The sequence below is a fragment of the Alligator sinensis genome, unplaced genomic scaffold (genome assembly GCF_000455745.1).
Source record: "Alligator sinensis unplaced genomic scaffold, ASM45574v1 scaffold134_2, whole genome shotgun sequence".
Classification (NCBI taxonomy): domain Eukaryota; kingdom Metazoa; phylum Chordata; order Crocodylia; family Alligatoridae; genus Alligator; species Alligator sinensis.
In genome coordinates this window covers 150,820-177,518 of record NW_005842941.1, presented here as the reverse complement: position 1 = coordinate 177,518, position 26,699 = coordinate 150,820, and the positions used below count along the sequence as shown (strand labels likewise).

The 26,699-nt window shown below is 44.3% G+C and overlaps 1 protein-coding gene across 1 annotated transcript in view; it reads left to right on the top strand.

Moving 5' to 3' along the window:
- Positions 1-3,999: 3,999 nt before the first annotated feature.
- LOC112548119 (cyclic nucleotide-binding domain-containing protein 2-like) overlaps positions 4,000-26,699 on the top strand; it is a 94,001-nt gene continuing 71,301 nt past the window's right edge. Inside the window, exons 1-3 of the mRNA XM_025192535.1 lie at positions 4,000-4,010; positions 4,383-4,545; positions 6,117-6,200. Coding sequence (XP_025048320.1) covers positions 4,000-4,010; positions 4,383-4,545; positions 6,117-6,200 — 258 coding nt within the window. The remainder of the gene's footprint in view (positions 4,011-4,382; positions 4,546-6,116; positions 6,201-26,699) is intronic.

The following is a 26,699-nucleotide window of genomic DNA, read 5'->3' as shown; positions in this document are numbered from 1 at the left end:
AGCACAATCAGAATCCGAGGATGTTTTAAAATGACTTTATATGATCCTAGAACCCTTATTACATTAACATGTGTTGCCTTTTTTCAAGATACAATCATATCTGAAGAAGAACCGAACATTCCGGTGTTTGCCTATTAAGACACAGCTTCAGCTTTGCCAAGCTGTTGTCTATCAAAAGTAAGTGACAAAAAAGCAAATCATTTTCAAGGAAACTACACTCATTGAATTAAGTGTTAATCATGCTTCTAAAACTTGTGACCAATTAAGTTACTGAGTAGTAGATACACATGACACTTTTCTGATTATTTGTGATTTGAATGACAGTCTTGTAATGAAGCGCATCTGGCCATGAGAATAAAATATCCAGGTGGAATCCAACATCTGGAAGGTACAAGTACAAAAGTTTTCTCTCAAAAACAAAAATGAAGACAATGATTTAAATAAAAGTTTTCCAAGGATTAACAACCTAATGAGGTTAAGTCTCTGTCTCCAGCTCTCCTCCCTCCCAGAAGACATCCTTGCTTCTCAATGATTTGGCCATTTTATATTCTGTGAAGAAGTTAGTGCAATTGATAGGTGGGTGCCTTTGCAAAGCCAAGATAAGGGAGTGCAGAATCTGAATCCTTCAATAGGAAGTGTACATGGGACAGTGTCAGTGTGAAATGTCCTAAGATCTGTTTTGTTCTCCTTTCCTCTGCACTCTTGAGCCAATTACTAATCCACTGTGGAAATGGATTAAGCTAATTCAGAATAAGGATGTTCACACAAGGAGTCTGTCAGAAATATCTATTCCATATAAAATTCACAGCCTACCTTAATCTACTTCAACTTTTCTGTGTAAACCAGGCCCTAGTAAAGAAAAGGAACAGTCTGCCTGAATTGGCAATAGACGACCTGACTGTCTTTGTTTTCACTGGAATTTAAGGCCCCTACCAGTTTTGAAAATACTTCTCTTAGCTCTGTTAGTAGGCTTCGTGAAGAATGACCTACAAATGAAATAAGTCTCAACATATACTGATTCATAGAATCATAGATATTTAGGGTTGGGAAGGGACTCAGGAGGTCATCTAGTCCAACCCCCAGCTCAAAACAGGACCACCTTAACTAGATCATCTCAGGCAAGGCTCTGCCTAGCCAGGTCTTAAAAACCTCCAAGGATGCAGATTCTGCCACCACTATGGGTAATGTGTTCCAGTGCTTTACTACCTTCCTTGTGAGAAAGTTCTTCCTAATATCTAACCTACACTTCCCTTGCTGCAACTTGAGACCATTGCTCCTTGTTCTGTCATCTGCCACCACTGAGAACAGTTTAGCTCTATCTTCTTTGGAACCACACTTCCAGTAGTTGAAGGCTGTTATTAAATCCATCCTCAGTCTTCTCCCCTCCAAACTAAATAAACCCAGTTCTCTCAGCCTCTCTTCATAACTTCCCCATCCTCCTAACCATTTTTGTTGCCCTCCACTGGACTCTTTCAAATTTGTTTCCATCCTTTCTGTACTGGGAGGTTCAAAACTGAACACAGTACTCCAGATGTGGCTACATCAATGCTGAATAGAGGGGAATAATCACTTCCCTTGATCTGCTGGCAACACTTCTACTAATGCAGCCCAGTATGCCACCAGCCTTCGCAACAATGGCACGCTGTTGGCTCATATTCAGCTTATGGTTCATATTCAGTTTAGGGTACACCGTTGGCTTATACTCATTTTATGTAATCTCCAGGTCCTTTTCTGCAGAGCTGCTGCTTAGCCAGTCATTCCTCAGCTTGTACCAGTGCATGGGATTGTTCTGTCCTAAGTGTAGGACTTTGCACTGGTCCTTATTGAAACTCATAAGATTTCTTTTGATGCGGTCCTCTAATCTATCAAGGTCTCTCTGAATTCCAGTCCTACCCTATAGTGTATCCTCTACTCCCTTTAGCTTGGCTTCATCCGCAAACTTGCTAAGGGCGCACACCATTCCATCTTCCAGGTTATTGATGAAAATATTGAACAAAACTGGCTCTAGGACTGATCCCTGGGGCACTCCACTTTATATCGGCTGCCAATTAGACATTGAGCCATTGGTTTTTAACCCCTGAGCCCAATGCTCCATCCAGTTTCCTATCCACCTTACAGTCCATTCATCCAACCCATACTTCCTTAACTTGCCTGAGAAAATATTGTGGGAGAGTGTATCAAAAGCCTTGCTAAAATCAAGGTACACCACATCCACCAGTCTCCTCACATCCACAGAGCCAGTCATTTTACCATAGAAGGCAATCAGGTTGGTCAGCCATGACTTGTCCTTGATGAATCCATGCTGACTGTTCCTAATCACCCTCTTGTCCTCCAAGTGCTTAGAAATGGATTCCTTGAGGATCTGCTCCAGGATTTTTCCAGGGACTGAGGTGAAGATGACCAGTCTGTAGTTCTTTGGATCCTCCTTCTTCCCTTGCTGAAAGATGAGCCCTATATTTGCCCCTTTCCAATTGTCTAGGACCACTTCTGGTCTCCCTGAGTTTTCAAAGATGATGGCTAGTGGCTCTATAATCACATTGACCAATTTCCTCAGCACTCTTGGGTGCGTGCTGTGCAGCCCCATGGACTTTTACACATCCAGCTTTTCTAAATAGTCCCTAACCTGTTCTTTTGCCACTGCTGCCTGCTTACCTTCTCCCCAAACCATGCTGCCAGTGCAGCAGTCTGGGAGCTGACCTTGCCTGTGATGACTGAGGTGAAAAAGGCATTGAGTACTTCAGTCTTTTCCTCATCATCTGTCACTAGGTTGCCTCCCCCATTTAGTTAAGGGACTTACACTTTCCCTGATCTTCCTCTTGATGCTGACATATTTGTTACCCTTCATATCCCTTGCTAGCTGCAACTCCAATTGCTCTTTGGTCTTCCTGATTTCATCCCTACCCAAGCAATACTCTTCTATTCCTCCCTAGTTGTTTGTCCAAGTTTCCACTTCTTGTAAGCTTCCTTTTTGTGTGTTAGCTCCCTGATAAGCTCCGAAGAGCTCCCTGTTAAGCCAAGCTGGTTTTCCACCATATTTACTAATCTTTCTGCACATTGGGATGGTTTCTTCCTGTGCCCTCAGTAAGGTTTCTTCAAAGTACAGCCAGCTGTCCTGGACTCCTTTCCCCCTCAGACCAGCATCCCAGGGGACCCTGCCCATCAGTTCCCTGAGTGTGTCAAAGTCTGTTTTACTAAAGTCCAGGGTCTATACTCTGCTGTTCTCCTTTCTTCCTTTCCTCAGGATCCTGAACTCAGTCATCTCATGGTCACTGCTGCCCAATTTGCCATCCACTACTACATTTCCCACCAATTCTTCCCTGTTTGTGAGCAGCAGGTCAAGAAGAACACAACCCCAAAATTGGCCTCTCCAACCCTAGCTCCAGGGAGTTGTCTCCAATACTCTCCAAAACCTTCCTGGATTGCTTGTGCACTGCTGTATTGGTCTCCCTGCAGATGTCAGGGTGATTGAAATCCCCCATGAGAACCAGGTCCTGTGATCAGGAAACCTGTACAGTTTGAGGAAAGCCTCATTCCACCTCATCCCCTGGTCTGGTGGTCTATAATAGACATTAACCACAACATCACCCTTGTTGCTATCTCCTCTGACTAACCCAGAGACTTTCAACAGGCCTATCTCCAGTTTCATACTGGAGCTCTGAGAAATCACACAGCTCTTTTACATGAAGTGTAACTCCTCCTCTTCTCCACTCCCTGTCCTTCCTGAACAGTTTATACCCATCCAAAACAACGCTCCAGTCATGCAAGCTATCCCACCAAATCTCTGTTATTCTAGTCACATCATAGTTTTGTGACTGTGCAAAGACTTCCAATTCTCCCTGTTTGTTTCCCAGGCTCTGTGCATTCATGTACAGATACGACCTGAGGTAATTATTTGCAACTACTCTCACAGCTCCTGTAAAGGTCAGTCAGGAGATCCTGCAGATCAGTAGTTTGGTATCCAGGGCTCAAGACTTTCAGAATGCTGCGTGTTCTGTCTATATGCAAAATATGTGTGTATTTATGTATTTAAATATATCATTTGCATAAATATTTAACAGTTTGTAGTAGAAGTACAGGAAATGTGTATGCAAAGAACCAGTGATGATTTGCACACTGCTGTTAATTACATGATCCTGATAATCGCATGTTCGGCTTAGGTTTATATTTCAATTTCTGTGGTATAGCATTCTGATGCTGGTATAATACCATATATGCCTGTTGTTGAAAGTGGGTCAATTATTTATGGACTCATTTTCTTTCATTCTAGAAGAATATGTTCTGATGTCTGTATACTGATGTTTACATTTTAAATACTGTAGTAATTGTGCATTGCTGATATTGCATCAGGTTTAGCTTTATTACATTGTTAATTTTCTCTTTAGGTATGAAGCTGGAACAATAATTATAAGGCAAAGACATGTACCAAATGAATGTTATTTAGTACTGTCTGGAAAATTAGAAGTCCTATATGGTGATGCAAATTTGAAAGCCCAACTTTTCACCTCTGAAATGTTGTATGAAGCTGAAGAAGGAGATTTCATAGGGGTAAATATGTTAATTTAAAATATTTGGAAAGAAAATATACTTCAAAAAATATTTAGGGGATATATTTTCAAAAGTACAAAAAGGAAGTCAATAAAGGTTGGATATCCAATTACCTTAGCTTATTAAGTGTTAATATTACTTACAAAGTTGAAATTCTGGTTGCATTGTTTTTACTTATGGTGAATGTCAGACACTTTTGTTTGGTTTTTGTGATATCGTATTAGAAAATGGAATAATTTATGGTGTGGTTCTATTTCATGTGGAGTGGAGTCTGCAGGTGTCTATAAAGTCATATCCCCTGTCCAAAACTTGTGGAAGTTTACTCCATGAGTCCTTTGATATGAACAGGAAGAAAGAGCAAGTTGGGGCAGACATGGGACGTGGACACAGATAAGGAGATGGGAAAGCATACTAGTGCTCCAGGGCAGAGAAAGAATGTAACTTTCTGCAACTCCACGTCATAGTAGGAAGCTGATGAAGCAATCACTTTCAGTAGGAGCCCTGTTACTATACTTCATTGGTGCTTGTTGGCCACTGGGAAGCACTAGAAACAGCCAGTAAAAACAACTGGAAGAAATTCCACATAGATGACCTTCTTTTTAGCTTCTTTCTGTAGAAGGAGACAATCAGGCTGTACATCTGATAGGCACAATCAGCAGTGTATCAGCATGCTGCTAAGAGGGAATATCTGTCTCATATTTTATGGGGTGCATCTACACGTCACTGTATGGCAATGTTGACACAGTGCTGTACTTTATGACTTCCTTTTGGAAGTACTAAAGCATAGCACAGTATGGGAGGTTACATGCACAGGGCACAGTTAGATTTTGTTGCTCTGTCACTGTAGCAAAGCACTATACTGGGGGGCGGGGAGTGTGTCATGATGGCGACATAGCTTCTGATCACATGTAGACACACATGATCGCTACATTGCCATAGCATGCCATGTTGCTACATCTCCGTAGAGCAATGTGCCATATGCCTAACAAGATTAAAAGAAAACAAACACATTTGATTAAATGCATTTCCATTTTGTAGATTATGTAATACAGTGTTGGTAACACTTTTGACTTTGTACCCTGAAAGCATTTTGGCTGAATTCTTTCCTGAGGTGCTGCTCATATAGAAGGCATCATTTGATTATTTGAATTCAATGCCCATTTAGATGGTATTTTACATTAAAAAATCATTGATTTTTATGGACTTACAATTATCTTTCCAAAATTTCCTCTGGGGTTTCTCCAGGTTTTAAACATGAGTACTTGTATGATCAAGTACTAAATAACTGCAGTAACTGGAGTTACTGAGCAGTAGCGCTGGCAAATGCCTTTTTTGTGATGCTGCTGTGCACTAACCTAATAATATTGTGCAGTAGCATATTAGCACTGTCCACGTATTATTAAGCTACTGAGCAGTTAGCATCTTGTGTAGACATGCCCACTGAGTACTTTTCAGGATTTCCCACTGTACTGTTACAGTTGAGTTGAACAGTCCTCTATGTACTGGTTTATTACAAAGTAAACCATAAAGATGACTAAATGATTCTTTTTATAATTGTTTTTCCTTTGCAGGAAATCTGCCTTTTGACTATGACAAACCATCTTACTTCAGTCATATGTAAATCTGAAGTGGAGCTTCTAGTGATAAGCAAAGAGGTACAAAAAACCCACTGGAGGAATTAGCACTTTTAAAGAATGTTTAATGGGAAAATAAATTAATGCATTTCACAATTTTGAAAAAAATGGTCAGTTTAGCATTGTTTTTTAGACAATTAATGTAAAGTTTGGGGGTTTAAATTAACTTAGAAATTAAGTTGCAAAAATTATCTGCCAAGACTGAATTTTAAATGCATCATCAAAGTGTTGGTTAAGAAATGTTATCATTATATGTTAAAAATGGGGCAGCTATAGTGTCCCAATTGCCAAAGTACTTCAGCAAAGACAAAAATCATGCCAATTATATCTCAGAAAAAATAGAAACAAATTTATTGTTGTGGTATATATATATATTTTTAGAAAATATGTGGTGTGATTCATTATAATGCTATTATTATATTTTCAGTTAGAAATATTTGAGGAGTTACACTTATCATTATGAGGCAGTTGTTAATGTTGCAGCAGAAAAGATCTCTGAACTGATATGTGTTAGGCAGGGTACAGGTGTATGCTATAGACCAGGGGTTTTCAACCTTTTTTAACAGGTGTACCCCTTCTGTCTCAAAGTTTTAGCTCATGTACCCCTTTATATTTATATTTTTCTCTTGTTTTTAAGGGGGGGTGCAGATCGAGGCCCCCATGGTGAGGGAGGGAATAGGGCTGGGGCAGGTGCTGCACAGCCAGGATGGGGTATGGGACAGAGCCATGAGCAGCTCCTGCTACTTTGCACACCCCAGGAGGGCATGGGGGGGCGTGTGCGCATGGGGTAAGGGTGGACTGCTGCTGCAGGGGGAGCAGATCGAGGCCCCAGTGGCAGAGGAGGGAGTGGGGCAGGGGCAGGGGCTGCCCAGCCAGGATGTGGTATGGGACTGAGCCCTGTGGGAGGGCAGCAGCCCTACTCCATCACTGCAGGGGCCTATGGCAGTAGGGCTACAGGTGCAGGGGGAGAGGGGGGGGCTGCAGCCACTCCACAATTCACCATAGCCCCCCAAACTTCCCAGCACTGCCACTGCCTGCCCCGAGCTCAGCTCGATCCAGCCCCGCACTGGGAAGAGCCCAGCTGCAGCCTGCAGTGGCAGCCTGCCTGTGGCCTGCATGCAGATTCGGGGGTACACGCCCCCCATGCCCACCCAGGGTGCACGTAACGGTGGGAGCCATCCCCCTCCTCCCCCCGACATGTGGCTTGGTCCTACACCCCACCCCAGCTTGGCAGCACCTGCCCCATCCGCACTCCTCCCCCAAGCCCCTTCCCCCACAACAGATTTACCAGGTAGACCTGGCTGTTCTACACATGACCGGGCTGTGCTCCTGGCCACCCGTGTGCTGCACTGCATCTGTATGCATGCACACGGCAATTATCAGCCACATCAGTTCTGCATACCCCCTACAGCCCCTTAGGGGTACGCATACCCGCAGTTGACAACCACTGATCTAAGTGGCAGTTTGGGGCCATCTGCAGGGAATGGTGGGACTACCAGGGCCCCTACTACAGAGTGTAGGATCTTAGTACTCTAAACCTGACATCCCCATCCAAAGGGATCTATCCCTTTGTCAGGTTTAGAGTAGGGGGACTTTATCACGGGGGCTATCATAGGGCTACTTACAGGGCACGGGACTATATGAGTTTAAAGTTTTACCATTTGGACTCGTAAATTCAGGAGCTGCTTTCCAAAGGCTGATCAATCAAGTACTGGCCAGATGTACAATTTTGCTTGGGCTCACATAAAAGTTCCTATTTACAGTGACAGCTGGGAAGAGCATGTGGGTCCTGTAGAAACTACTGAAGAGACCTGGGGAAGTAGGTCTAACTGGTAAAGTGCCTACTGTAAAATGGGTGCAGCCAGGGTACAATACCTGGGTCACCAGGTTGGGGAAGGGTAGCATCTGATGAACTGAGCTACTGCTCACAAAAGCTTATGCATCTCTGATTCAGTTAGTCTATACTGTGCATCCCTACTTTGCCTTCTGCTTGACTTCAGATTAACATGGCTAACTAACTCTGTCTGGTTTGTATTAGCAATTTATTGCAGTTTGACTTCTTTTCAGAGCTAAAGCTCAAGTGTTTTTATTATTTTTAGGAAAGGTTTATAAATTTTAAAAATATATTTTGTTGCTCATTCTAGGACTCTTCTTATTTAGAAAAATGTTAAGCTATAATCTTGTGAGACAAGGAGCTTTAATTCACAACACTTAATGGTAGAATTCTCTTTTGAGTGCTTTTCTAAATTTATTTAGCCCATGAATCCCTGAACATATGGTAACAGATTATATATCTTGATGTGCCAGATAGAAGCATTTATTGTTCAGTTGCTCCCCAGGGAGCTTTAAAGTAAGAAATTTGATTTGTCTCTGTTGAAGGTGGAGAAATGGGGAGTTCATTGGTTATACTAAAATTTTACAGAGTATATATAGCAAACTTTGTGGCATTAGATTCTAGCTCAAAAGTGCTTTGGGGTATTGGTGTGGTTACTGAAATAGATTGGAAAGAACAGAGAGGAGAGAGAGACCCAATGACATGATTTTATTCTTTTGGAAACAAATAATGGTCTGGAGTCACATAAAAGGGATAGATTTTTTTAAATTGGACACTTTTGCCAATACTCATCATATAAAAGTCAATAGTTAATATTTTCCAAGATAAATCAGGCTTCTATTAATGTACAGCTATAATGTACAGCATCAGAGTTGTACAGCTATAATGCAACTGAATTTGAAACTGTCAAAGGAAATATTCTGAATGTTTTAGCAATCAATGATCAGATCTGTTCATTGTAGTTATGTTATATTCTTAAAAACCTTGGGACTCTGATTTACTATTTTCACTTTTTTTGGCAAAAGCAGGTAATGTAATATACTAGTATCTTACCCAGAAAAAACACCAAAAATAAAGTCATGCCTTGGGTATGATTTTTTCTATTTAAAAAAACATATTGAATTATTTATAAAATGTAAAAGGAAAAAGAACACTATTAACCCAGTGACCTTTTTCTCCTAAGAAGGGTAATTGAGTGCTGATGGAGACATCTGAACAGTGGGCACGTCTACACATGGCCCCAACTGTGTGATTGTTATTGTGTAGTCATTTAGTACTTGCTAAAGTGCTTAAGCAAGTACTAAATGACTGCACAGTACTAGCCGCTACTGTGCAATCCTGGTGGCACATGGGTTGTTTCTGACCCTATTGCGCAGTATCAATGAGCCACTGCACAGTACCTCGTTGCTACTGCATAATAGCATTGGCATCATGGCTTACGCCCACCAATGCTACAGCAACATAACGTGTCATGTAGACATACCCAGTAGGCGCTGTTTTGTATATATAATTTCCTAACCAGTGCTATTACTTGCTTTTGTTGAAGGAGATTTTCAGCAGGTTTTACTAGCACTATCGCGGCGCACCTTGCTGCCCCGCTCCTAGAGAGGGGAAAACTGCCAGAGGAGAAGCTCTGGCAGTGCATAAGGAGCCCTAGCAGTGATTAGTGAGTACAGCTGTGGGTTGCCGGGGCAACTAAGGAGAGTCAGCTGCCGGTAGGAGGCAGGGCCTGGCCCTTATAAAGCCCAGGGCTGAAGCCAAGCTGGTAGTTCCCTGCCAGTAGCCAGAGAGGCTGGAGCTCTCTCAGCCATGATACTAGAAGCAGTGAGAACTGCAAGTACTGCTTGAGCAGAGTTATAGAAGGCAGCTCGGGAGGCTTGAGCCGTGGTGTTAAGTTATAGCCAGGTGGCTTCAATTTGTGTTACAGCCTAGGGGCTTGTGGTTTTGCTTTGGCATTGTTATTTATTAGATGGGTGGTTTGGGTGAGGCTGTAGGAGGCCTCATAGGGGGGCTCACAGTAAAGTGGGAAGCCTGGTGCCAGTGAGGGCACACTAGGCCCTGAGAGTTGCAGGGCAGAGTAGTGGGGTCAGTTAAGCTCAGAGAGGAGTGGCTGAACCCCAAGGGACCCCAGTGGTAGGGGAACCCTGGTGCTAGTGAGGGCACAGTATCCTTAAAGGGGCCTCATGGCTGAGTGTGAGGACCCCGGTGCCCAAGGGGGGCGCAGTAAGCCCCAGTGTGGGCACGACGAGCCCCAGGAGGGGGCACTACTAGGAAGCCTGAGCGTGGGCGTGGTGAGCCCCAGGAAGGGGGAGCGCACTTTAGAGAAGCCCAGCGTGGGCACAGCGAGCCCCAAAGAGGGGGCAACACTATTAGGGAGCCCAGCATGGGCACAGCGAGCCCCAGAGAGGGGGGTGGCAATACGTGAGAAGCCCGAGAGGGGCATGACGAGCCTGGTAACAGGCTAGCACCGCAGAAAACCCAAGAGAAGGGCAGGGTGCTGTGGTGGACCTTAGAAAAAGGGGTTAGCAGCACGGTGTGCCCAAGAGAAGGGCAGGGTGCTGCAGTGGTCCCCCAGGAAAAGGGGATAGCAGTACAGCGTCCGGAAAAGGGGAAGCAGCACAGTGGGCCTAAAAGACCGGAGGCTCGATATAGAGACCCAAAGCAGGCAAGGGTCCCTGAGTGGGACAACACTTTTAGAGGAGGCCCCAGAGAAGGGGGCAGCATTTTAGGAAGCCCAAGGGGGGGCACAGCAAGCTCCGAAGAGGGGAGTGCCTTATGAGAGAAGGCCCCAGAGAAGGGGGCAGTGTATGTATAGAGAGACACACCAACGTCTATCACAACTGCGAGGCTTGGGGCGTGGTATTAGGGGTTGGTAGGAGCCACGCGTAGCCCATAAGGCTAGGGTGCCTGAGTAGCACCCATCGTACGGGGAGACCGCAAGAGTCCGGGAAAACTGCGGGGACAGAGGTCCTGATACGCCGTGCCCAAGGCGGTATAAGGCAGCCTCCCAACATATACTGAACATCAAAGACGTGGCGGGCGAGAAGAAGAGGGTGCCCTTGGGCCGGCCTTGACACAGTGAGAGGGACCTTAAGGAGATCACGGCCCTCCTGCAGGATCCTGCTGTGACAAGCACTATGAATTAGTTTCCCAAATGGGGAGAGGGGTTATTATGTATACATTAGTACCTGGAAGGCCTTCTAGTATTCCTATTGTTAGCACTGTATACAGCTTGTTCATATAAAGGTAACAGCATTTTTTCCCTATTAGTAATTTTCATTGTATTCAGCAGTGGCATTAGCATTTTTCAGTGCTGCCTATTGATGCCATTTTCTTGGAAATAGCAACATTTGTTGTTTCCTTTGGCTGCTAGTTTCATTCTAATTAGATATACGTTGTTGTACCAGAGGGTGCTTTTAAACTTTATATCAGGGTGGGCAAAATATTTCCCATGGGCCAGATCTGACCTGCCTGGCTATTTCATCTGGCCCATAGTTGAGTGCCCACCAATTAATTGTATCTGTCCTATCCTATGGTGGCTCCTGCTGTGCTCTGCATGGGGCTGAGCCCCACCTACTCCCACTGGGGCAGCATGCTGCACTTCAGCCTAGTGCATGGGAGGGCCCCAGCCCCAGCCAGCATGCACAGCTCTTGGGCAGAGCTGCTGCTGTCATTGCTGCAGCTGCCCAGGGAACTGCTCAGCTCCCCCAGCCTTCAGCAGCTCCTTCTCGTGTCCCTGCTATAGCACTCAAAGCAGAAGGTAGAAAAGAAGGGACGGGCAGGGAGAAGCTGCACCTGGGTGGGAGTGTGGGGTCAGCAGGAGCGCAGAGCCCAAAGTGCAGGGCCCAGCAGAGTGGTGGGAGCGTGGAGCCCAGATTGGCCCAGTTCCATCATACATGGCTTCCTGCGGTTCATGTGCAGTTCCCAGGACTCACGTGCCACCGAGGGGAAGTTCCGCATGATGGAGCCAGAGTCCTTCCCTGCTCCCTGCCACCATGTTTAGCTCCTGGGACTCTGCCAGAAGTGGCAGGGAGTCCTGCGCGATGGAGCCAGGTTGGCTTGGCCCCCCTTCTTGCATCCTAGCAGAGTCCCAGGAGCTGCATGTGGTGGCAGGGAGTGGAGCCAAGACACCAGCTCCATCATGTGGGGTTTCCCACTGCAGTATGTGGCTCTAGATGGGTCCCAGGAGCTGCACATGAGCCACAGGGAGGCCTATGTGATGAAGCCAGGCTGGCCTGGCCCTGTTCCTTGCTGTCACATGCAGCTCCCAGAACTGGCTGAAGCTGCACACTAGCACGGGCCATGAGCACCCCAAGAGCCCACCACTTGCTGCTGCTGCTGCTACTACCAGCAGTGGGGCTGTGCACCAGGTGTGGGGGGGGACCCACATGCACACCCCACTATACGTGCACACACACGCACACACAACCATACCCCCCACAAACCCCACACCCACACACCCCCTCACACAACCCCCAGCCCAAACCACCCCCCCCACTAACTTCACACCCATGTACACATATACTCACACCCCCAACACACACACATCCCATACCCCCTATGCTTCACCACCCCCCCAGCACAACGTACACACACCCCACATTGCCTCCACACAATATACAAGAGTAAGACTTTATTTTGAGGTATTATGCAATCCACCTCTATATATGCTATGCAAATACACATAAATCAGGGCAAAATATTTTTTGAAATAAAATTAAAATATGTTATAGTAGATATTTGATTTTTAGTAAATGATTTGGCTTTTTTCTAGTTCCAAAATGACAACCCTCCCCCTTCCCCCACCCAAAGGAGTACTCTCAGGAAAAGGGAAAGGACTTCTGGTAGCAAAAATCAGGGGTTGGGACAGGACTTTCAGTCTCAAGATGGTGACCAGGGGGTGGGGCACCTGTCAAGGGGCAGGGCTACCCTCATGGTCCTCTGCAGCTCAACAAAATTATTAAGCCGCCCTCCAGCTGAGATAATTGCCCGCCCCTGCTTTATATGGATGTTGGAATTTGAGTGACCACATCAGTAAGTCAGTTAAATTCCTGTATTAAATCCAAAGCCCAGTAGCATTTATAAACTTACTAGAAGGAAACATCCTAAAACACTAACAGTTGCTAGCTATACGATAGATGTCAGTGCTACAGCATTCATTAATGACTGCATCTGCACAGTAGTTATACTTATACCTGGGCTAACCAGGCAGGATTCCTAGCTATCCTTTGCTGGCTGTCTAGCAGATCCAGGTCACACTAGTAGAAAAAACCCTTTCTTGCTGTTTTATTCCTCTAGATTTCTCATTGCATTGTTTTCCTCTTAGGTATCTGTTTTCTAGAAATTGATCCAGTCAAAAACCCACACGTATATTTGCCTTATTTTTCTTAATTTGCAAAAGCTTCCTTCCTTGTTTACCAATAATTCATTCTTGGTGGATTTTTCTAGAGGCAAAGATTTCTTAGGGTGATAGCTTTTATTGGACCAGCTGGCTGCATCTATATGTGCACTTAACTGCAGAGTAGATTAAGTAGCTGGAGAGTAAAGCATCCCCGTCTACATGTGTGACACTATTAGGCCGCAGTAAACTAACACTGCTGTAAGACAGTACTGTTGGGGACAGTACTATCTTACAGCAGGGTTATTAACTGTGATTGAATGCATATGTAGATACTGACTGTGGGCATAAATTGTGCCCAGTTAGCCCAGCCAGCAGCAGGCCAGACTCCTGCCTGCTGTCTAGCCATATAGCTCTGCACTTTCAGCACCCTCATGTCCAAGCCAGCCCCTCCACTGCCCAGTGCTGTCACCTGAAGTCTGGGGCTGACCCCTGTAAACCCAGCACTGGTGTAAACTGATCTGCCCCAGCTCAAATTGCTACTGTCCTGGGTGCATGTATAGGCGTTATAACTGTGGACACTATAAACTGCTCCAGAGTTTATTGCTTTGAATGAATTGCATGTGTAGTTGTACCCACTATGCAGTTGGGAAAAAGATAAGCTTTTGAATGCAAGACATTCTTTGTCAGGTCTCATTCAAAACTTTACCCAATTACATAGTTGGTCCAATAAAAGATACCGCCCTAAGAAACCTTGCCCCTCATAATTTCTGCACCATCACGCTTACAATATCACTCTTACACTGCCATGTATTTTTCTAAACATATTGTACGCATTTGGTTGGCATACCAATCTTCTTACTGTCATCTAATGTCTTTCTTCCTGTGTTATATTGGCTCCCTTCCCTTCCTCCATCTAATTCTTAACACCTTCTGCCCTGACAACAATAGCCTTTCTGTAACCTTTTCTTTGCTTAAACCAGTAGGACCAATCTTTTTGGCAGGCATGCCACAAATTAGTCCTGCACCCTCCTTGAGTGCCATGCCAGTCCTCTTCTGCCCAACCTGTCCTGCTCTGCTGTCTGCTTTCTCCCCCGTGGCCCCTGCCCAATCTGCTGCTTTACTTTCTACTTCCTGCCCAACCTGCCACTGTAATGCCTGTCTTCTTCCTAGTCTGCTGTGTGCCACACATTGAGGCTGGTTGTGCTAGTTGTGGTATGTGTGCTGCAAGGTGGCCACCCCTGGCTTAAACCATTGATTCCTGGAATTTTGATCTATGGCAACTGCAGGGCCGCTGCTGGGAGATGTTTATCTCTCAGTTCGAGCTCTGCAGTCATGGGGCTCACGCGGGGAGACCCTTATCTCTCAGGCCAAGCTCCGTGGTCACAGGGCCACTGCTGGGAGATGCTTATCTCCGAGCCTGAGCTTCATGATTTCAGGGCTCAGGCTAGGAGATAAGGGTCTCCCAGCCCAAGCCCCATGACTGTGGAGCTTGAGCTAGAAGATAAGGGTCTCCCAGCCCAAGCTCAGTGACGGCACTCCCTGACTGAGATGGCAGAGCAGGGGCTGGGAGATAGTCCCCTCCTGGGCTGCTGTGGCAGAGCCCGCCCTAGTAGCAGGCAGCTCCTGGAGGCAGAGAGCTATATTCCACCCCCTGCTGGATGGCTGATTGGGAGCAAATTTTGCTCCTGGTCAGGCAGCTACATGAGTGCTACGGCGTCATTACTAATCCCAGGTAAATTGCTTTGTTTTGCAGGTAGCAAATTAGGGAGGTTTACTGTGAACATGCTTACTTCGCAGTAAACTATGCCAATGCGAAGTTAATGTGTCTCATGTAGGTATGGTGAAGCAGATTAACATGCAGTATTTTCCTTATCTCTTGGAAGTAGGAGGAAGCTTCTCTGTGAGTGTTTGCACAGTAGGGGATTGACAAAGGAATATACATTTTGGGACATTACTTATGTTTATGAGTTTGCATTTTGAGGAATGTCACAATTAACACCAAAATAAGGGGTCAGCCCTTCCATGCTGCTGGACTGCTCTTGATTCAAATGAGAGGAATACATTCCTTCCAGTAGTTGTGTATTAGTAGGTCACAGGTACACAGCTGTGTATTAGAGGTCATGGATTCTCCAGGTCAGGGGTTCTCACTGCTCTAGCTTGAGCGGTAGAGTAACAAAGACCATGGACTGGAATTCATTTCTATTGCCAAAAATTTTACAGAAATTCTTAGTGCTAGAAAAATAGCTTGGGAATTGGGGCAAGTATGCATTTAGTCCCTTAGCTGGAGAGCTACACAGTGGAGCTCTCCAGCCAGGGGGCCCTAGAAGGCTTCTCTTTGGGTCACCCCCTTCATTTGAAGAGCCCATTGATTGACAGCCTGCCCCTTTCCCTCGCCGGTCAACCCTGGGGGAGTGCACAGGCAGAGGCAGATGTGCCCAGCAGTGGAACCCTCTCAGACCTCTGGGAGGTTCCAGCCACAGGAGAATGAACTACCTACTTCTCACCAATCAGCCCTGGGAAGGTTCCAGCCACGTGAGAATGACTCTCTCCACCTGTTCCACCAATCAGCTGATTGGCAGGATGGGGCAGGTGGGGAGAGGAGTTTTCCACATCAGGGTCCCTGTAGAGCTGCCTGACAACTTGTCTCTGGATGGGTTATCAAGAGCCAATGCTCTCCTTCTCTCTCTGTCTCTCTCCCTCTCTCCCCCTTGGAGGGAAGGAGGGGGACCAGAGAACTGTGGAATAACGAGTGCCCTCAAAACCTGGGAGAAGCATACGGCAGTTCAAGTTAATGTGGGAGGGGAGAGATCTTCCTGATCTGAAGAGGTAGAACTTCCTTGGAGCACTTTCTTGGAGCACTTTCCTCTGAGGGCAGACTGTTCTTTTCTCTGTCCCTATGAATCTCCATCTCATTCATAAAAATGCTATTGGGGAAGGAGATATTTTAAAAAAATTTAAAAAGAATTTATAAATTTGTTTTTTAATTGAAACCCATTAACTGGTGTTTACATCAACTTCTCAACAGACTCTGTTTTAGAGTATACACGTGGTCACTAAAAATATAATGCAGTAAAAGTTGTGTTAACCAGCATGAGTAGGGTAAGGGGGTGCCCGGTATTTAAAAATTCCAGTTATCTGAGGCAGGGGTTGAAAACCCCTGCAGGGCATGATGGATGGGGGTGGTGGTGGCTGCATGCAGAGTGGGAGTGGGGGCAGGGAGGTGGTGGCAGCAGCCACACGCGGAGTGGGGGCAGCGTGGGGTGGTGGGTGGCAGCGGCAGTGACCACCACATGCAAGCTCTCCACTCTCTCTCCCCGCATCCAGCCAGACGGTCAGAAATTCAGGTTAACAGAGTATTCCGGATAGTAGAATGTCGGTTAACACAGCTTTTACTGTAATGTGATAACTCTATTAAATTTAATAAAGAAAAACGACCATTTAACCAGTAGAGGAGTGATTTGGGCCCAAGCCAGTGGTGGTGAAATTGGTTGGAAACATCATGAATTTTGCCAGGAAAAATTTTCCTTCTCATATATTGTAATAATGTCTTTGTCACATCTGCAGTATGATTAATATGCCTACATTAAATCAGCAAAATTTAAAATGAATGTTTCTATCTCCCTCCAGACATTGTAAATTCATATTTTTGTGTATTTATATTCAAATTTCTATGTACTTTGATTATGCAAGTTCCCTTCTTTAAAAGAGTATCTTCTATTTCCATACAGAAACATGTAAATGTCCATCTACCTTTTTATGTATTATTAATATCAAATACTCAGCAGTGCCCATGGTTTTCTCCATTTTGTGTTTCAAGAGGTTGAAGTTTAAACTCCATAAGAATCTATCTACCTAAGGGAATTGAATAATGGAATGAAGAAATAAAAAGATACTTTAAAAGCCTTATAAACCCCTGGGATTTGAAGGAGGGGCCTGATGGGGGAGGTTCTTCTCAATGCTTTTGTTTTATCACTTTCAATATTTCAAATGAACAACCGAGAAAAACAAAAAACATGGACTAACTTCTGCTGTCCTTTAGCAGTTCAGTCAGTAGGCTGTGCCACATACATTGAAAGAAAATGACGTTCACCCTAGACTTCCGCATCCTAAAGAAATCAGCCAGAGCATGGGGGCAGTGCTGTGGGCCAACCTCCAGACTACTATGGCAATTCTTTTGTCTTCAGGAAAAGCAGCTCACATATCCTAACACCATGTGGAGAAGTTGAAAGTTGGCTTGGTCATAAAAGGTTTTCAGCCAGTCACTACGAGTAGCCAGTTACAATATCCCATCATCACACAACTGGGACTGGGTTTGAATCTCATACCTGCTGTTCATTTTACATGGTAAAGAGATTCATACCTCATCTCTAGCCATCATTTTCCATATACCTTGTCCATTTGCTCCATTTGCAATTATTTCTGTCCTGCTTGCCATATGGGCGGTTCAAATATAAAAACAAAAGCTGGAAGATGCAGTAAGGACAAATTGCATACACCTGGTGCAGGAGAAAATGCTATATAGCATAGATACAATGCAACTATATTGGATGGAAATGGGTCAGATGAGCAGATATCAGACTCAAGTTAAATAAATGTGTGCTGTAGATGTGGGCTCTTTTTCATCGTTTTTCTCATTATCTTTTTGTTCTATTTTAGCTTTTATACAATGCTGGGCATTCTCTGTAATTTTGCTGTCCGATGCTACTTATATAATGTAGTTACTTTCCAGTGTAAGAACCTGACCCACCACCAACGTAGATGGGAGTCTTTTTCCATTTACGCTAATGGACGTTGGATCTGATCCAAAGCATGCATGAAAAATAGATTCAGTAGAGTTAAGTACAACTTATCAGGCAGGCCTTTATTTGAAAGATACCAACATCACAGAACGTTTATGTCAATGTTATGCATGGCTTCCTAGCTACAAGGCATTGATATTTGGGACAAAACTTTCAAAACTGCGTAAAGCCCAGATCCAGAGAGGGGTTTAGGAATCCCCAGCTTATCCTTAGGTGCCAGTGTTCCCAGTAGAATGCCTGGAGAGATCTAGGTATCCAAGAACGAGATTGTCAGAAGTTAGCACACTGAACAGGATGGTACTAGGGAAATGACAGAATATTATACCAGGAGACAGCTCTTTCTACTCAGGATTCAAAGCCCATGACCCTACATTTTAAGGAAGATGTAGACAAATTGGAGAGAGTTCTGAGGGGACCAACAAAATGTTAGACATCTAGAAAAACTATAATTTGTGAGAAAAAAAATTGAAGAATTTGTTTTTGCTTTGTCTACAAGAAAGAGGACTAAGAGGGATCATGATAAAAAGTCTTTAAATACATAAAATAGGAATCCATAGTGTACAAAACGTTCTGATCTGTGGTGGGCTTTCTGAGTTCTTGGCAACAGGAGACTTGCTTTGCTATTTTTTTTGTAGTAAAAAATGAGTGAAAACTAAGAGCTGGCATTTTTTGACAGCTGCTTTGAGTCTAACATGGAGTGCCTTGAGTCTAAAAAGGGAGAAAACCATTGCCCTGACCTAATGGCACTCACCTGGAAAGGGGGAGACCTGGATTTTAGTCTCACTGCATTAAAATAGGGCTATGTTTGTTGGACCAGGGACTTGAATCTCTGGCAAGAAGAGGGAACTGAACCCAGATCTCCCACATGTTGAGCAAGTCCTTTAAAGTCTGAATATTGGACAAATAATTGACCATCTTTCACTTTTTAAAGGAGTTAGGAACCTAATTCCAGGAAAGGGCTCAGAGTTGTGAATCCAGAGTGCAGGCAAGGTATTCAAATCTCTGAAAGGGGTAGGATTTCAGACACTTTTCCTTACCATTTTCTATTAGTTGGCTGAAGTGGCTCTCTAGTCAGCATTTGTGTTTTTCTGTTTTTATACAAGGATTTTAGGCAACTAGCTCAGGGATGTTGATTCTGCTACAGCAGGCAGGCTTCTACAAGTTAGCTGTTGTGCCATGCCACCTAAGTCCTTTTGTGGATCCAGCGTTCTGTAAGTTTTATTGGTATGTCATTCTTAATACTCATAAATGTCTTAAGATTGATTGAAAAATAGGATAGAATGGACAGTAAATCACTGTAGTTCATTTTATAGTGATCTGTTAAACAGAGCTTTATGGATGTTGGATATGGATTCTTTCAAGATGTTCAGATGCTGCATCATTTAAAGGCACTTAAGTGGGTAACACTTCATGAAGTCTAGATGCTCTTATCAAAAATGATATCATGTTGGTTTAAAGTGAAATTCTAGTCCAAAGAGGCACTGCAAATTAAGGCAGTTGTCTGTCCAGGTTTTCATCTCATTAGTTATAACATTGCTAGGTGACAGAATCTGGCCCATTACTTTGATTTGTATCTTACTAGTGACTGTAACAGGGTTACTCTTGGAGCAAAGTGCTTGATATTAGTAGGGGGGCTGAATTTTGGTTTAATTTACAGGTAAAACTATTTATTTTAACTGCCAAATCTGCAGATTTCCTTGGGAATCTGAACATCAAACTGCAGTCTTATTGTTCTTATTTAGATGTCCTAAGTATACTTAAAATGAGATCAGTATGTACATTTTATAACTAATATCCTGCAACTGAAGTTTAATTAAACATGTACAGAAGAAATTAAACTCTGGTTCAGTCTTTCAGAATAGAATTACTTCTGTAATGCAAACATGAGCAAAAAGTTGGTAAACTTATTTTTGATAATGGGAAAGTGTGACATGACAATATAAATGGAGCAGTACAATGGGATACAATGGTGTCATTCTTTATGACACCATGTTTCAAACCATAACTACACTTTAAATAGTTTCACCTCTTGCTGAAAGTGCTGTGGTAACATACAAATATCCAGTGGTTTGATGACAGTTAAAATCGTATTATTGACATAACTTGTATGAGTATTCAGTTGGATAGAGAATTCTTACTGTAGTTACCAAAAGAGGTAAATTATTAATGATCATTTTAGGGACATAAACTTGATTGTATTATTAGCTGTTTGTCTGTTGGCTTTGTGGTAAAGGAAATTCCCCCTCTTCTTCTTTGTGGTAGAGGAATTTCCCCCCCTTCTTGATTTTGCGATTTATTTTATGAATGTTGAATCCCCTTAACCTATTCAAGCATCATTAACTCTAATGGGTTTTGAGAATGCTTATCAATTTGGAGTCAATTGCAGGCTCACTCTGGCAAAAAGAAAAAAATGTAAAAATATATTGGTGTGGAGTAGTGGTGGGGAAGAAACAACACTGTCCACAATATACACTTGTATATATTTCTCATGTTAATTTATTTGTGACAACTGATTCACAGATGTATTAAGAAAGGACTATGAAGCCCATTGTAAAAACCATATTTGTGGCAATTTTGTCCACAAAGGAGAGCCAAAAACCATCAATCCTCAGATGAAAAAAGTTGTAGCAGATAGGATAGTAACTACTGGAAGATCTGTCTAAGACATATAAGGTGCATCTACACATACAAATGCTCTGGGGTGGGTTTACTCTAATTTACTGTAGAGTAAACCCACCCCAGGCAGGGGTCTACACGTGTGGGAAAGCGGGAGCTGATTTGCTGCTCATGGCAGCAGTCTGCTTCTGCTCCCAGTGGCCCTCTGCAGCAGCCTAGAGTTTCCCCTGCACTGGCCTCCTGCAGCAGGCAGGGGGAGCTCTAGGCTCTCCCAGGGTGCTAGCCTAAGAGCTTACAAGGAGCATGGGCCAGGAGACAGCTGTCTCTTGGTGGGGACTGAAACATTGCTCCCTGCCCTGGGGAGCTGCCTGCTGCCAGGGTGGGCTCTGCCACTAAAGCCTGGGCAGGGACAATATCCCCATGCCCCAGCAGCAGGGAGCTCCCAGCCCCCACTCTGCAATCATGACCATGGAGCCAGGGCTGGGAGACAAGAATCTTCCAGCCCTGCTCCCCAGTTGTGATTGCAACATTGTCCCTGCCCACGCTCCAGTGGCGGAGCCCATCCTGAAAGCAGGCAGCTCCTGGGGGCAGGGAGAAATATCCCACCCCCTGCTGCCTGCTTGACCAGGAGCACATTGGCTTCTGATCGGCTGTCTATATGTGCCGTACTGTGCAGTAATTACTCCCAAGTAAATTTGCTACTTGTATTTACAGGTGGCAAATTTACTCAGGATTAGAGCAAATTATTGTGCAGTAAGTGTCTGCACATGTAGATTACTGTGCAGTAATTTGCTCTAAACTCGAGTAAAGTGTCTCATGTAGACGTGCCCACAAAGAGTGTTCTTAAAGCCTGAGATGATAATAGTAACACAAATTGACTAGACGTCTGAGAACATTTTTCCAAAACTGTTTTCAGACTTCAAAATGGCTTTTTTAAAACTGGATGTCAGAAATTTAACATGGCCACAGTTTTTTTTAAATTGTAAAATCTTGACCTGTTTTATAATCTTGTACATACCTCCCACTTGAAAGCTTGTGTTTCTTTTAGTAATCAGATTGTTTTCTGCAATACAGGCTGAAGAACTTAGTGTGATTGTGAGCTGATCAAATTTTTTTACGCAAATATTAAGTAACAGTATTCTGTACTTGAAGGTTACTTGGTTTTGAGAGAAAACGAAATGCATGTCCTGTTTAAAATAAAAGACAGAAAGGTTTGACCACATGCTAATTCTCAGCCCCTTCCTTCCTAATGACTTCTGGACTTGGCAGAAAGAGAATCAGAAATAGATGTCACTTCACTGTGTCCCATTCATCTCATGTATCCTTCCCTGATGCACACAGCTCCTCCCTTATATGCCACTGCCTCACTTTCCTTTGAGGCTGAAGTTCTAGTGCAGAAGCAAAATGACATTTAAAAAAATAATATTGCTTCTTATCCAAAAATATGCAGCCAAACACCTACTCACAAAAAAGAGGGAGAAAAAATCACCCTGAAGTAAAGTCAACCAAAACAAAACAGAATAGTAAATTTATCAAATAATAATAATAATAATAAAATCCAACAAAGACTAAGAATCATACTCCAAGCAGAGCTTTCACCCCTGGAAGGAAGAAATACCAGGTCCTTCTATAACATTGTGTAGGTGCTTTGCTGTTGCTATGAATTTAACAGGGAATGTGTTTGAACAGCATTAAAAGCTAAGACAGATAGGCCACAGAGCCGTCTCCCTCATATTCATACCTGTGAAGTCTTGCCATATATGAAGGGATTATGTAGTGCAGATTTGCTCTTTTGGTTCATTTTGCTGTATGCAAGATTGAATGTAGCAGAATGGAAAATCTGGCTCAAATGTTTAAAATTAAATGAGAAAAATGATGGTAAATGACATCAAATCCATCAGCATTTCTTAATTAGGATGCCAGAGAGCAAATTTTACAGTAATTATATTTTATTCCTCATAAGCTGTGGTGAGAGTCTGATAATACATTTTTTAAGGCAGTGTAATCCTGAGATGCCACTGCAGTAATCTAGGGTTGTTTTAAGTGAAAATTTGCTGGAGAGAGAGACTCAGATCAGCACCACCTGTACCAGAACGAACATTTAAAGAAGTAGTGTGTTAATACTTAAAGAATTTATTCATGCATTTTTTATAACTTCTAGCTTTTGTAGCTGAATCTAATGAATGAAGCTGCAAGAGGTTGAGTCATCATGCCGGTAGCTGGTGCCAGTTTCCAGGCATTAACTTTAATTATTTATGTTTTCTCTAATAGAATTTATGGCACATTTTAAAAGTAAAAGTTCTATTTAGCAAAGGCATGCCCTGCTACCTGGCACACAAGCTGAGATTGGCAGAGGTACAAATGGAGTTTCCATTTAGTCTTTAAATCAAGGGCTTTTTTTAAATTTTTTGTTCTTTAATTACCAAATATAGTACTTTCACCTCTAGGACCGTGGTTGGAACAAGGAATGAATTTATAAATGGAGAAACAAACCAAGGGGGACAGGGCTGATGTGGAAAAGGGCTTTTTATCACAAAATTACAAAGTTGCTTCACAATATTATGGTGCGCTATAATGCTGTATTTTCTTCCCTTATTGATCATGGAGTGTGAATCTAAAGGTCAAGGCATCTTTCCTAAATGTAATAGCAACATAACATTTTTCCACAGTATCTTTCATCTTCAGTACTCTTTGCATAAAGTGATTTTTCACAGTACCCTGTTTAGGCAGGTAAAGAAAGATTATCTGTATTACATTGAGAAACCTGGCGCATGTGTTGGACTGTACAGTAACCAGTGTTACTGCGCAGTCCTGACACCACATGGACTTTTTCCCACACTACTGTGCAGTAGTAATGGGAAACTGCTCAGTAGGGTCGGTATCACAGTTTGTGCCCACCGATGCTATATCACCATAGCAACGAGTTACAGTGATGTAGCTTGTTGCTGTGGCAACGTAGCGTCTCATGCAGATGCTCCCACTGAGACAAGGAAGGCCTTACCTAAGAATATCCAGAGAATATTAAGAGTTAGAGCCATGTTTTAAGTTGAGGAATTTCTGGCACAAGTGGCTCCCAAGTATGCTATTTACACTTTCAGTCATGGCAAAGCTAGTCTGCATGGAGATACCCATACTCCAGAATGAAAGTATCCTATTTAACTTAAATTGGGGGGGGAGAATAATGTAATATAAATTGAAAGCCTTGCATCAACATAACAAAGGTGCCATTAAAACTGATTCAGTTGTTTTGATTGCAGTTTGAATATAGATAAGCCTTTCACCTTGTGTCCAGAGCACGTGTCTCACATACAGGGTGTGTCTACATGAGATGCTTCACTGTGCAGCAGACTAATTTACTGCACAGTAAAGCATTACCATCTATGTGTGCATAGCAATTGGGGCTCAGTAGACTAATTTACTGTGCTGCCAGATATACCACTTGTATGTGATGGGACTCTGGCAGCACAGTAAATTACTGTGCTTACACGCACAGGTATACAGTGATGTCAGGATTAGTTTACTCTGGCTCATACGTGGCCTCTGGGGGTCATCTAGTCCAATCCCTTGCTCAAAGGAGGACCAGCCCCAACTAGATCATCTCAGCCCAAAGCTTTGTCTAGCCAGGTCTTGAAAACCTCCAAGGATGGAGATTCCACAACCTCTCTGGGTAGCCTGTTTCAGTGCTTTACTACTCTCCGAGTGAGACAATTCTTCCTAATATCTAACCTAAACTTCCCTTGCTGCAACTTGATACTGTTGCTCTCTGTTCTGTCATCTGCCACCACTGGGAACAGTTAACTCCATCCTCTTCTGAATTCCCCTTCAGGTAGTTCCTTATTCAGGGTGCATAAGGATGCATGTGCACACTCTGAGAGCGCTGGTGCACCCCTGTCAGGCCATGCTCCCTGTTTAGCTGGTGGGCAGGGGGGCAGGCAGGAGCACAAGTGCCCCCCCCTGTGAGTGCCGGCTGGAGAATGGGGCCTCCAGCAAAAGTGGCCGTGCTGCTCCCGGAAGTGGCCACAGGAGTTCCAGAAGCAGCGTGGCTGTTTTCATGGTGAGAGAGATTGGCTGCAGGGGACACTCCCACCCCCCGGCCAGTGGGATCAGCCTCCAGGGCCCCCCCCGGTCGCTGACTGGTGTGAGGGGGCATGTGCCTCCCCTGACACAAGGCACCAGACACCCATGGGAGGCTGCTTTTATATCCCCTCTCAACCTCTCTTCTCTAGACTAAATAAGCCCAGTTTCCTCAGTCTGTCCTCAGAAGTCATGTGCCCCACCCAGCCCCCTCAGCATTTCTGTTGCCCTCCACTGGGCTCTCTAGTTTCTCCACATCCTTTCTATAGTGCAAGCCCCAAAACTAAACACAATACTCCAGATGTAGCCTCACCAGTGCTGAATAGAGGGGAATAATCACTTCCCTGGACCTGCTGGCAACACACCTACCAATGCAGCCCAGTATGCCATTAGCCTTCTTGGCAACAAGGGCACACTGCTGACTCATTCAGCTTATTGTCCATTGTAACCCCAGGTCCTTTTCTGCAGAGCTGCTGCCCAGCAAGTCAGCCCCCAGCCTGTACTGATGCATCCGATTGTTCCATTCTAAATGCAGGATTTTGCACTTATCCTTGTTGAACCTCATGAGATTTTTTTTTTTTTTTGGTTCTATCCTCCAATTAGTCTAGGTCACTCTGAATCCTAGCCATACCCTCCATCATATCTACTGCTCCCCCCAGTTTGGTGTCAACTGCAGACTTGCTGAAGGTGTATTCTATGCCAGGGGTTTTCAACTTCTTTAAATAAGTGTACACCCCAGTAGCTCCCTTTTTCGTAAGTGTATGCTGGGGGGGGGCAAGCAGCCAGACACCAAGCAGCGGGGGGTGGTGGTAGCAAGTGGCTGGACGTGGAGCAGGGGCATGGCAAAGGTGGCAGTGCAGCATCTGTGTGGCCCTGCTCTCTGTACACCAAGTAGTGTGTTGGGGGGAGGGGAGGCAGCAAGCGACTGGATGTGGAGCAGGGGCATGGCAAGCAGCAGCAGCACAGTATCGGTGCAGCCCTGCTCTCACCCCATCCCACCTCTCCTCCTGTGAGGCAGTGGCACGGGGTGTCAGTGCTCCCTCCCTGCCCACCCCCATGTACCACATGGGACCTTTCAAAGTACCCCCGGGGTACATATATTCCCCGTTGACAACCCCTGCTCTATTGTTGTTGATGAAGATATTAAACAAAACTGGCCCCAGGACCGACCTCTGGGGCACTCCACTTGATACTGGCTGCCAACTAGACATCAAGCCATTGACTGAGCCTCTGAGGCCAATGCTCCAGCCAGTTTTCTATTCACCTTACAGTCCAGTCATCCAACCCGTACTTCCTTAGCTTGCCTGTGAGAATGTTGTAGGAGACCGTATCAACAGCCTTGCTAAAATCACGGTATATCACATCCACCAGTCTCCCCACATTCACAGAGCCAGTCACCTTGTCATAGAGACCAACGCGGCTGGTCAGCCATGACTTGTCCTTGATGAATCCATGCTGACTGTTCCTAATCACGATCTTTGCCTCCAAGTGCTTAGAAATGGATTCCTTGAGGATCTGTTCCATGATTTCATGAGGGACTGAGGTGAAGCTGGCTGGTCTGTAGTTCCCTGGATCCTCCTTTTTCCCTTTCTTAAATATGGGCACTAGGTTTACCTTTTTCCAATCATCCAGGACCTCTCCTGATCACCATGACTTTTCAAAGATGATGGTCAGTGGCTCTGCAGTCACATCAGCCAACTACCTCAGCACCTTTGAGTGAATCCCATGCAGCCCCATGGACATGTATAGGACCAGCTTTCCTAATAAGTCCCTAACCTATTCTTTTGCCACTGTTGGCTGCTCACCTCCTCCCCAAACTGTGCTGCCCAGTGCAGTAGTCTGAGAGCTGACTCTGG